Source organism: Panthera pardus, unplaced genomic scaffold, assembly GCF_024362965.1.
Source record: "Panthera pardus isolate Hobbes unplaced genomic scaffold, ASM2436296v1 HiC_scaffold_6, whole genome shotgun sequence".
NCBI lineage: Eukaryota > Metazoa > Chordata > Mammalia > Carnivora > Felidae > Panthera > Panthera pardus.
Genome location: NW_026526991.1, coordinates 127128584 through 127141266, shown reverse-complemented (window position 1 = coordinate 127141266; position 12683 = coordinate 127128584). Strand labels below are relative to the sequence as shown.

At 48.9% G+C, this 12683-nt stretch overlaps 1 protein-coding gene across 1 annotated transcript in view; it reads right to left on the bottom strand.

Annotated features, from left to right (window-relative positions):
* FAM171A1 (family with sequence similarity 171 member A1) overlaps nt 1–12683 on the bottom strand; it is a 134789-nt gene that overhangs the window by 40509 nt on the left and 81597 nt on the right. Inside the window, exon 3 of the mRNA XM_053895770.1 lies at nt 11935–12027. Coding sequence (XP_053751745.1) covers nt 11935–12027 — 93 coding nt within the window. The remainder of the gene's footprint in view (nt 1–11934; nt 12028–12683) is intronic.

The following is a 12683-nucleotide window of genomic DNA, read 5'->3' as shown; positions in this document are numbered from 1 at the left end:
CCTCCACAACCAACAAATACACCCGTCTCTTCCTCATCTAGAAAAATAACACCGAAACATGACCTTAATGCCGTTACCACCAAAAGCGAAGGCCTCCTCTCCCTCCACCCAACGCCCAGCGATGTGGCTTTTACTTACAACACACATTGCGCTCGTTAATGTCAATGGACAACTGTATAATCTGCGAACCCGTGACCACTTCTCAGCCTTCCTCCTCGCTGACCTCTTCACAATGGTCAACACTGTTCGTCGCCCCCGCCCAGGAACCCCTCCTGCTTGGCATTCATGCTCCTGGGCTCTGGTCTCTCCAGAGTCAGCTGGCTTTTTCCTCTGCAAGTGCGTTTTTTTTTTTTTTTTTTTAATCTCCTCCCACCTCCGGATGAAACAGTTCCTAAGGGGCTGCCTTCAGCTGCCTCCGTAGTAGTTTCTGGGCTCTCTCCTCACTGACTCCCCTCCACGGTGGCCTTCCTGTCCGCCCCATGTCTGCAATTCCTCTGCCTTCCAGACACCTCCACCTGGATGCCCCACAGGCGCATCAACACCATCACTTACTTCCTCTTCCATCTAACACCCCCTACCCCATTCTGCCCAAGACCCAGCTTTGCTTCCAGGACACCATCATTTTTCCTATTATTCTGCGCATTCATTCCCTGCCAGGACTGGCCAGTCTCCTTCCCAACAACATTTCCAGCATTGTCATCTCCTCCTTCTCTGCCCCCACCCTGCATTACCTTGCCTTACCCCTTGCCTTAACTGTGCTCCAGCCTGACCACCTTTTCCCCACTTCGTTTACGGATACGTGGACTTTTCTAAAGGCACTCCGGTCACATCCCTTCTCAGCCCAGAGACCTTCAACGGATCTCCACCACTTGGTAAATTAATGATGGCAGCGACAATTACAGACCAATGCAGACCCCAATTACTATGCTTCTCGTCCTGTGACAGGTAGAGTTCAGTGCTTTAGAATGTACATAGTTCTTCTATACACATTCTTTCACTTACTGTTTACAACAGTCCTGTGAAGGAAGAACCCTCTCTGCTTTCCGAGTGAGGCTAAGTGACTTGTCCATAGGCATCCCGTTAGTAAGAGACAGAAAGGAATTCTTGCAGCCCTGGCTTCTGTTCCCCTCCTAGTTCACCACGCCTACCTCGGAAGAGATGCTGGACTTCCTGACAATTGGCTCTCACCTTCTGGCCACGTGGCACTGCCTGGCTCTGTGCTTCCACACGTGCTCATGTCTCTTCTCCACAGTCTCTACCTGCAAGTCCCACGCGTCATCCAAGATGTGCCCTACAGGCCACCTCTTCTGTGGAGACGTTCTTGATCACACCCCAACCTCTAGACGCTACGTGTATCTTTCTGCAGCACTGATCTCACTGTGCCCTGGATTAGGTTTTTTTTTTAATGTTTTATTTTTATTTTTGAAGGAGAGAGAGAGAGAGACAGAGTGTGAGCAGGGGAGGGGCAGAGAGAGAGGGAGCCACCTTCGGATTCGGAGGGAGAATCCGAAGCAGGCTCTAGGCTCTGCCATCAGCACAGAGCCCGACGCGGGGCTCGCACCCACACACTGTGAGATCATGACGTGGGCCGAAGTCGGATGCTTAACCGACTGAGCCACCCAGGCGCCCCTAATTAGGTTTATCCGTGAACGTGTACATCTCCCTAAGCAGAGCCACCATGACAACAGAACATAGAGCAGTGGAGTCACTCAATCGACATTTCAGTCTTTCTTCTACCACCTTCTAGTTGAGTGACCTTGGGCTTCAGGTTGTTTAACTTTCAAATGGGTATGAATGACGCCCATCTCATAATATGGTTGCTGTGATGCTTAGATCACAACACACACATATATGATGCCCAGTGGTGCCTCCGGGCGCGTAACAGGTGCAGGATGAACATTAATTTCCCACCTCCCCTCCCCTGCAGACCTGTCCTGTTCGGAGGAGGATGCAGATGCGGGTAGAAGCTGAAGGAGGAAGGTGGGTTATCAAGGGCTTCTCTAAAGTCTGGGGTTTTGGGAACTGAGGGGGAGCGGGAGGAGAACTACAGAGTGAGGGAGGCCTGAAGAGGAGATAAGAGGTGGGACCCTGTGCTTGAGGAGGGGCTCCTGGGGGGGGGGAGGGACCACAGCAGGCACATCAGGAGGGTCAGCGTCCCCTGGTGGCCTCTCTTTTCGGTGCAAGGTCATTGCTAGGAGGAGAGGTAGGGAGGTAGGCGGGGCATGGACGAGGTGGGCGGGGCATGGACGAGGTGGGCGGGGCTTCCAGCAGAGCCCTAGGAGCCAGGAGGGAGCCGGTGCTGAGAGTGTGGCCATGAGCAGTGGCGCATCTTCATGACACCTTCTTATAGACGTCCTCACATACAGAGTCGACAAGATGCCCCACTTGTGAGACAGCATGAAGGTCTGCTGGACGCTGTGGGAGCCAGAGCCGCAGGCCAACTGCCGGTCTTGTCCCCAGATTCCAACACCACCATCATTACCGTCCACGCCTTATCAGTAATCATCTTGAGATTTAAACGTTAGAAACATCACCGATCCCCTCCCCACAGGCTTCTGTGTGAATGTGCTCCTCGGAAAAGTACACGACACACTCAAAGGAAATAATTCTTAAAAAAATTTTTTTTAAATATTTATTTTTGAGAGAGACACGGCACAAGTGGGGGAGGGGCAGAGAGAGAGGGAGACACAGAATCTGAAGCAGGCTCCAGGCTCTGAGCTGTCAGCCCAGAGCCCGACGCGGGGCTCGAACCCACGAACCGTGAGATCATGACCTGAGCGGAAGTCAGATGCTTAATGGACTGAGCCCCTCAAAGAAAATAATTCTTATAAAATAATCTGTAAGTGTTCTCTCTTGTCATTCACTTCCCATCTCATTGCAAAGTCTGAATGCAATTTGCAAGCATTTCTGTGACAAGGAGCACATTTTCAGACAGTCTATGGTGCAGAAAACTCTAGAGTTAACCAATTACTAAGTTGGCCCTTCCCCTTCACCACATTGTTATCGTGAGACTGCTCCAGGCTTTCTTTATAAAACAATGTCAATAAAACACAATCACTTGCCTTACTTTTTAAATGAAAGTCACTTCTAAGAACTGTTCCATTGGAAATGTGCATGTATTATGCACTTCCTGTGTCTGAAGCTAGTCTGATGACAGAGTAGTGTTTGGGTGTGTATGGTCAGAATTTAAATAAAGACCATACCTACAAGAGAAGAAAACAAGTGGGCGGTCTTTTTATTTTTCTAGGAAACCTCTCATTTCCCATGAGTTTATTCTACTTTACTTGGGTGCAAACAAAACAACAAAACAAAACAAAACGCCAACTGAAGCATGAAGCATCCAACTAATGAGAACAGCGGGGCTCCTTCCCTCCTCTCCTGTTTTCATCTCCACCTAGTGACCTTCATTCTTCCAAAGCTTTTACTTTAGTGTCACATAAAGCCAAACAATGGGCATCATCACCCAGGGCTATGCACGTAACATGTTTGAACTGTCATCATGCTACCCGCCTTTTCTCAGGAGCGTTTGCCACATTATAACATCCGAGCGATACACTGAAATCCAAAGGCTTCTAGTACTTACGTTTCTGATCAAGTAAGAATTGATTTTTTTTTCTTCTCTGAATCCACCAAAGAATAAATAAATAAACGCACCTACACTAGACCAGTCTGAGAAAAATTGAATGTAGCTTTTGTAAATTCAGTTTTGTATTAATTTTATAGAACAGAACTGCAAAGACCCAAAATTATCTACATATGGCTTTCCTTCCAACTGGTAAGAAAACATGAAACAACATCATGCAGTATTACTGTCCTGTCTCAACTCTGCCATGGCAAGGAAAAATGCAAGGAACAATGATTAGACTCATGAACCAGGAAAAGTTAAAAAAAAAATAACAAAATTGCTGTCCTTTTAAAAAGCTGGAATGCAAAAAAGATTTTAGAAAGGGAGAGGTGGTTCCCAGTCTTTGGTTATACACAGGAGGGAATGAGAGTGAATACATTAAATGTAACAAAAACTACCTGAATGGTTAATACCCTTATGGTAGGACCATGCTTCTTACTCCTTAGAGAAAGAGCTCTTCAAGTTCTCTTACTGCGTGTGTGCATATATGTGCGTGTGTGTGTGTGTGTGTGTGTGTGTGTGTGAGCTGCAATGTTCTTAGAAGCCACAGCAAAGGAAATAATTGATCAGGGCGCAGACAACCTATGTAGGAAGTGCAAAAAACACTGGTTATTTAGACTTGAAAAAATTTTATTTATTCAATCGTTCAGTGACTTGTTCATTGAATATATCATACGGCAAGTGTAGGGCCAGTGCCTGGGCGGGGTTTAAGGTGAAGATGACAAACTTCTTGCCTTCATGTTTCAAATTTTTAGTTGGGGAGATAAGGTATACTACCAAATATGGTAGAAAGGGAGGTATCATAATAAGATACACACACCCCAGCTGGAGGGTTTTAATCCACCCTCTGGTTACTGATAAGGACCTGAGGGGCCATAAGGGATACAGCGATGTGTCAGAATACAAGGATGGGAGCCAGAGGGCATGGAAGCTGCAGGAGAACATGGTTCTGGGCTCAGGGCAGCTCTGGGCAAAACGGCAAGAGTCTGTAGATTTCACGTGAATGCAGTGCCATTGACCATGACTCCACTAATCCCCAGTCGGCTTCTCTCTGACCTGCCACCACCTGGCTCCCTTCTCTTACTCACACTTTCTCTTTTCTTCTTCTTCTTCTATTTTAATTTTATTTAGTTTTGAGAGAGAGCAAGTGAACATGAGCAGGGGAGAAGGCAGAGAGAGAGGGAGAGAGAAAATCCCAAGTAGGCTCTCTGCTGTCAGCACAGAGCCTGATGCAGGGCTCAAACTCACAATCCATGAGATCATGACCTGAGCTGAAATCAAGAGATGGACGCTTAACTGACTGAGCCATCCAGGAACCCGACCTTCTCTTCTCTTCTGCCCTCTCCAGGTGGCCTGGAATGGTCACAGACCCACTGCGCCTCATAACTACTCAGTTGAGATTCTCACCTCTTCTGGTTCTTAGCTCGATCTCAGTAAAAGGAAGAGAACGAAGAACTGATGGCTCCAGATTTTCTCTTCTAGCTGGATCCCAGCCCCTGGCCACACTGTGGACTGGTTACCCCTGAGTCAGGGGTCACATGATATAAGCTCCCTGGCAGCCGAGGTTGGAGGGCAAGGCACCTGCATGAACCACATCTCCAGGGAAGATGCAGAAGAGACCTGAAGGAGGTGGCCCTGAAGCTGCTCTTGATGGCCAAGAAGGGCTCGAAGACAGATTCGGAGATGGAGTGGGACACCCCAGATGGAAAACATAAAAGGAAATTCAGTTAGGCTAGAAAACGATCCCTGAAGGAGAAGTACGTGTGGAAGGGAGGCTGAGGCCGGGTCACAAGGTCGGTATGTGCTGTGTTAAGGAGACTGGGTTTTATTCTAGGGCAAAAGTGGGGTGGGGTGGCAATTGAGGGGTGTGAAATAACTGGAGCTCTGCCCCCAGAAGAGTCCTCTGGCAGTTCAGGGCAAGGTGGACTAGGAGGGAGAGACAAGACGGAGGAAGTCTGGTTAATCACAGGTCCAGCTCCAATCTCAACTCCAAGACTAGAGACAAGAACACCAGCTGGGGGCTACTGCCTGGTCCAAGAGAGACTGACCAGGGCCTGGATCAGTGCGGCGGCTGTGGCAACACGTGTGGGCAGCAGAGACGATGCGAGTGTGTGTAAGCACAGAACACTCTGAAATCACTCGGGGTACGAGGCCCCGGCGTGTTGTAACCCTGTTTGACCCACGGAGCGTAAGAAGGGGAGATGAAGGTCACACACAAGGGGAGAAGGTGACTCCTTACAGACAGCGTGTGACACAGATGCTGAGACCCTTCCAGAGCCCCCTCACAGTCACCAGAAGAGACGATCAGGTCTCGGGGCTGGCGGGGCATAGTGAGGAGCAGAGCAGGCAGTGACAGGTGGTCTGACAGCCACGGTGGGGTAAAGTGTGGCCACAGCAACAGACCCTGTGGGTTTCAGAGTGAGCCCTTATCACAAACACCTTGCTGAGGGTAGAGTGGCTCCCAGGGAGAGAGGGGCCGAGAAGGGGTCACACGTGTGGTGCAGTGGGTGTCAAAGGTGCCTGGGCAGGACAAGAGAGGTCCACAATGAGAACTGTAGGGTCTAAGAAGTACGCATGGGGGGGTCGGGGTGCAGAGAGCCTGCTCACGGGAACATGTATCCAGATACTACAATCTCGACCCCTTCTTACCAATACTCCCCTTCCAGGTAACTGCATAGCCACCGAGGCTCAGGGCCAGGGGACTGTCCAGCCCTGAGGCTAAGCATTTGGGAGTTTATTCCAAGTACACAGGGAAAACCAGTGAAGAGTGGAAGCAAGGTGACCTGGTCGCTTTAGCAGTGCGAAGACCGGATTATGGGTCGGCAAGGGCGGAAGGAGACAGCCGATTAAAAACCTACCGCAGCTCTCCAGGGGGAAACGGAGTCTTGGACTCATGTGGTGGTGTCCCAGATGGGGAGAAACACCTGTGCCAGAGAACCAGGCTGTGAGGACAGAGGAGTCAGGGATAGTTCCTAGGGTCTGGCTTGGCCACTTAAGTACCATGCTTGTACCATGTACGGAGACGGAAAGTTGGACACACCCATCAAGTCTGAGATGCCTAGCGGACATCCAAGCAGAGACGTCAAATAAGCAGCCAGCTCTGGGTCACCCTCTTGGCGAGTCTGGGCGGGAGGTGAGAGACTGGGCGTTATCTGTGTCTACACAGCATTAAAGCATGGGCCCATGAGACATTGTGGGGAGGGTACTGGGAAGGAGGAATGTAGGCCCAGACAGTCACTGGAGTGTCGGCAAGTGACCAAGAGGAGAAAGAAAATCAAGGCATGGTGTTATGGAAGATAGGAGAGTCTCCAGCAAGAGCGACCAGAGTCATCCCTGTTGGGTGCCGTGGAGAGTCCAGGGGAAGGCACAGAGAAATGTCCTCAGGCCGGGCCACACGGGGCTTGTAAGAGACTCTGATAAAGCAGTCTGAATGGAGCCACTTGCAGGGTGCTGAACAGGGCAAGAAAGGCGAGGAAGCAGGAAGGAAGGGCGTGCAGACGTCCTTCCGGAAGACAGCAGAGACCCAGGGCGGTGGCTAGAGACAGACACGGTTGTGGAAGCATTAGAGATGTGCTACTTTAACATCTGCCCGCTCCCGATGAGGAGAAAATGGTGAGGAAAAACTTCTGGAATCCCGAAGGAAGAGAGGAGATGAGATGCTGAGCACAAACAGAAGGACTCACACGTAAGGGAAGAGGGACACTCCTTCCAGTGCAACGAGGGACAGTGAGCGGGTCTGTGGGTTTGCTGGGGGCCGGGGGGGGGGCGGTGAGGGTTCTCAGCTTCTCAGTGAAGCAGGCAGAGATGTGAGGAGAGGAGACAGAGGATGGGAGTGTGAGTGAACACACAGGAAGCCAGCAGGTAGGGAAGAGGGTGTGAAAATCATCTTGGAGACTCACGAAACAAACGACTAAGTGGCCCCAGGACCGATGCCCATTTGAGGTCTGTGGTCGTGCAACCAGTCGGGGCAACCACCGGTGAGGTTTCCTCCAGCCGCGTGCAGCTGCGCTGGGGTGGCCACAAGTGGCTCAGGTCAACCAGAGTCAGGAGTTATTCGGTCAAAGATGGCAGAAGGGGAGGGGAGCAGCTCTGCGGGGAGTGTCTGCAAGGAGACGATTCCAACGAAGGGCCATGGTTCGTAGGCTGGGCAGGGAGGCAATCCGTGGGTAAGGACACAGTGAGTCAAGGCTCTGGAGCCCTCAGTGGTGTGCGAACCACTGCCACAGGGTGAGAGGAGGGAGTGCAGGGGCTGAGCTCGGAGGTGGTGCATTTGATTTGCCGGAATGATGAGGCCTAAGGCAGGACTGCAGAAGTGGGTGACCGATGTGGGACAGAAAAGACCCTGGGAGTGCAAGAGCAGCTGGGGCACCAGGGGGCATCCTCTAGAGGGAGGTGGTGTAGAGGGGGGCACCCTGGTGTGGGTGAGCAGCTGGGACCCGGGGGCATCCTCCATATGGAGGCTCACATTCCCAAGAAACGTTTCTAGAAGCATTGTGAACCTGGGAACTAGGAGCTCGTATCATCAGTCCAGGAGGAAAAGCTGACCCAGACACTGGTGATGAGTGGTCCAGCTGACCTCCAAGGATCCTCAAGGAAGGAAGGAAGGAAGGAGAAAGGAGACAAGTAATGTGAGCACAGCCCCCACCTGAGAAGGCTGCAGGGAAGGCTGTGTCTCAGGGACATTTCGGACCAGGAAGGGGGGCAGTGCTCGGAGAAGAGGTGGAAGGCTGTTCTCTGCAGCCATACTGGTGCCCAGAGGACACAGGGTGAGGGCTGGGGAAGGTGGTGGGGAGTTGGGCTCTATTGGACAAGGTCCCTTTCTGGTCTGTACCCCGCAGCCTGGCTCTTCTCCATTTATTTACTTACCATTTACTTTTATTTTATTTACTTATTTTGAGAGTGAGGGACCGCAAGCAGGGAGGGGCAGAGAGAGAGAGAGAGAGAGAGAGAGAGAGAGAGAAGAGAAAGAGAGAATCACAAGCAGGCTCAGCGCTGTCAGCACAGAGCCCGATGCAGGGCTCAAACTCACAAACTGTGAGATGATGACCTGAGCTGAAATCAAAAGTTGGACGCTTAACCGACTGAGCCACCCAGGTGCCCCTCCTCTCCATCTCTCAAGGCCCACTGGCAGGTCCACACCGCAGAAGCCCAGCAGCCTGGCTACTTGAGAACTTTCTAGCAAAGGGTATGTTGGTGGACCAACATCTCAGGAAAAGGATGAGCAATTCACGGGAAGCAGAAGAAAAGTGGAACAAAGAATGAGTACAGCTAGTAAGAGGAAATGAAGACTAACTCTGAGGAAAAGGTAGGGGAGGGGCCAATTAAGAGAAAGAGCAGGTGATGAAAATTATGGTGGCTGCGGCCTTTAGAACAACGTGTAAAACATGATATGGGTCAGTTGTGTTTTTTTTCTTAGAGTGCAGTGTCCAAATATATTTCCTTGAGGAACACCATAATCAATTAGCTACTACCAAAGATCCCTATAAGTTAAACTTTTTTTTTTTAAGTGTATTTATTTTGAGAGAGAGCGTGAGAGCAGGGGAGGGGCAGAGAGAGGGAGAGAGAATCTCAGGCAGGCTCTGCACTGTTAGAGCAGAGCCTGACACGGGCCTTAAATTCACCAACAGTGAGATCATGACCTGAGCCGAAATCAAGAGTCCGACACTTAACCAACTGAGCCACCCAGGTGCCCCGGTGGTCAGTTTTTTAAATTAAAAAATCAAAACATGCAAGGCTGTGAAAGATAACAATGGGTCTTTTTTAGATTTATTTAAATCCAAGTGAGTTCTGTAGCATAATACTCGTTTTAGGAGTACAGTTGAGTGATTCACCACATCACTTACCCAATGCTCATCCCAACAAGTGTCCTCAATGTCCATCACCCATTTAGCCCATCCCCCCACCAACCTCCCCTCCAGCAACCCTCAGTTTGTTCTCTATATTCAAGAGTCTCTTGGGGCGCCTGGGGGCTCAGCTGGCTAAGCATCCGACTTCGGCTCAGGTCATGATCTCACCGTTCGTGAGTTTGAGCCCCGCGTCGGGCTCTGTGCTGACAGCTCAGAGCCTGGAGCCTGCTTCGGATTCCATCTCTCTCTCTCTCTCTGCCCCTCCCCGGCTCGTGCTCTGTCTCTCTCTCTCTCTTTCTCAAAAATAAATAAAAATGAAAAAGACTCTCTTATGGTTTGTCTCCCTCTCTGTGAAAAAATGGGTCTTAAGGCATATCTAAAAAGAAAACAATATACGGCTGCCGTGACAGCATTTAATTGCTCTGTGCCAGTCCCCTGCCACATGGGCACACGGCACAGCAACAACAGCCCCGATTAGAAGAAGCAGGGTCCCAACCAGGCTGGGTCTGAGGAAACGCAAAGTGTGTGCCCGTTCTCCGGAAATGCAGAGTGGGTACCAAACTCCAAGCTTCAGGAAGCCTGGTTCAGGTGCTTCGTAGTTTCCATTTGATATTTGAAGAGCTGAAGTCAGCTCTAAATTATACTCAGAACATCCTAATCAACAGACATAATCTTGACGTAAATGGGTGAGCACAGCCTGTCTGTACCCAGGACATTAATTACAAGCATTCACCTCTTGCTATCATCTTCCGCTGGGCTGCATTCTGATAAAGACCAAAATTGTGATAAAGATCATTTCGGTCTTTATCAGAATGTAGTCCAGTCGAAATGAGAGCAAGACACTAACGATTCCTCTCTTAGTGAAGAACATGAGAAGGAAGCATAATCATTCCCTCATTTCGAGAAACCCCCGGTCACTCCCCCCGCCCATGTTCACTGCAGCATCATTTACAAGAGCCAAGGTGTGGAAGCAACCTAAGTGTCCATCAATGGATAAATGGATGCAGAAAAGTGATCTACAGTGGAATATTATTCAGTCAGAAAAAAGAAGGAAATTCTGCCATTTGTGACAACATGGTTGAACCTGGAGGGCATTATGCGAAGTGACACAAGCCAGACAGAGAAGCACAGACACTGCATGGTCTCCCTTCTACGTGGAATCTAAAAAAGCCGAACTCATAGAAACACAACAGATCGGTGGCTGCCGGAGGTGGGATGTTGGGGGAAAATGGGTGAAGGGTCTCAAGAGGTACAAATTTCCAGTTATGAGATAAAAAAGTCCTGGGGATGTCATGTACCGCATGGTCACTATAGTTAATAACACTGTAGTGTATATTTGAAAGTTGCTGAGAGGGTAGATCTTAAAAGTTCTCATCACAAGAAAAAAAGATTTGTAGCTACATGTGACGGGTGTTACCTAGGCTTACAGTGTCGATCATTTTGCAATATACACATAATTCGAATTATTATGCTGTATGCCTAAAAGGAATACAGTGTTATATGTTAATTATAACGGCTGCATGCCCACTTCTGCAGGGTCTCCACAGCCACTCAAAAAAGGAATAAATGGGGTCACCTCATTTGCAAATGGCACCGGAATGTGGTGAGGTAGAGAATGATTTGTGTTAAATGGTATTAAAATGAAGTAAACAAAAAAATTAATCCGATGGAACGTTGAGAGCCAGGAAATAGCGCTCTCTAGCCCATGCTTTAGAGAAAGAAACTGACTTTGGCACAAATACGTTTGACATTAGCGTTCTTCCCAATTCTAACCCCACCACCAACACAGGGAAATCCCTCTCAAGCCTTCCGTACTGGTTTCTCTGCAAGAGAAGTTAGAAGGTATAAGGGCACATTCTGATGCACAACCACATACCAGAGGGGTTACGACAATGAGGGACAAGACAGAGAAAAAGGCCACTCTTGAAGGCTATGAACACTTCTTCCTTTGTTTTTTAAGGGGGAGGGGTTGTTTTATTGTGTTAAAAAGCACACAGTAATTAATTTACCATCTTATCCATTTTTAAGTTTGGGAGCGTGAAGTACATTATTGTGCAACAGATCTCCAGATCCTTTTCACTGCGCAAGACTGAAACTCTACCTCCTTGAATATTTATGATGAACCTTTCTTCAGTGATGCTCAGACAGGGTCCTGGGCTCTGAACTCATGAGGTGAATATTCTCAGCTTTGGAGAAGAAAGAGAGATGTGGTATGGACAGAGTGGTGAAGCCCTTTCTTTTCTCTCACCCAGTTAAAGGCTGGCCTTAAAACAAACAAGATCACAGCCAGGGGAGAGTTTAACCACAATTCAAGTGTGTTTGTGCACTCATAGGACAACATGCATAGTATCCAGCTCTGGGTAAATTTACTGCCATCACCATCTGAAAAGAAGCTGTCTTATAATAGGATTTTAGTGGCTGGCCCAAAAGTTAGTCACTTTTCTTTTTCAATATTCAACATACCTTGGAATCCTGAGACTATTTGGACAACATCTTCATACACCATTAGAGTCGCAGATCGTTCTGGAAGCAGGCCCAGGCTCAGTGAAGAAAATACTGCAGAAGTAAAAATGGACATAAGGGAATTCTGACATTTAAATCAAAATGCCCACTCCAATTTTTGGGGACTCTGCATTCTTGCTATTCTGATTTCAAATCAGTCAACAACAATACGGATTTTTAGTATTGTGACATAATAAGAAATACATACTTGATTTCTGCTCCTGGTTCCTGACACAGAGCTCCTAAATCCCTTATAATTTCCTGGGTGGTAGGAGCATCTTTTGTTCTAATGACGCAAGTCTGGGTGGGCTCCTGGATGGGGGGTGGTCACCAGAAAGACCAAGCTGTAATTAGAAACTTGGAACTTTCAGCCCCACCTCTCCATTCTCTAGGGAGAGGAGAGGGGCTAGATATTAACTTTATAATCAATCATGCCTACATGGTGAAGCCTCCGTGAAAATTCCAAAAGTACAGGGTTTGGGGAGTTTCCAGATCAGTGTACGCATCTACGTGCCAGGAGGGTGGCACGGCTCAACTCCATGGGGACAGAAGCTGTCAGCCATGCTCAGGACCCTTCCAGACCTCATCTGTACACCTCTTCATCTGGCAGTTCCTCTGTATCCTTCATGATATCCCTTAGGATAAACTGGCCAATGTAAATAAATGTTTCCCTGAGTTCTGTGAGCCATTATAGCAAATTACTGAACCCG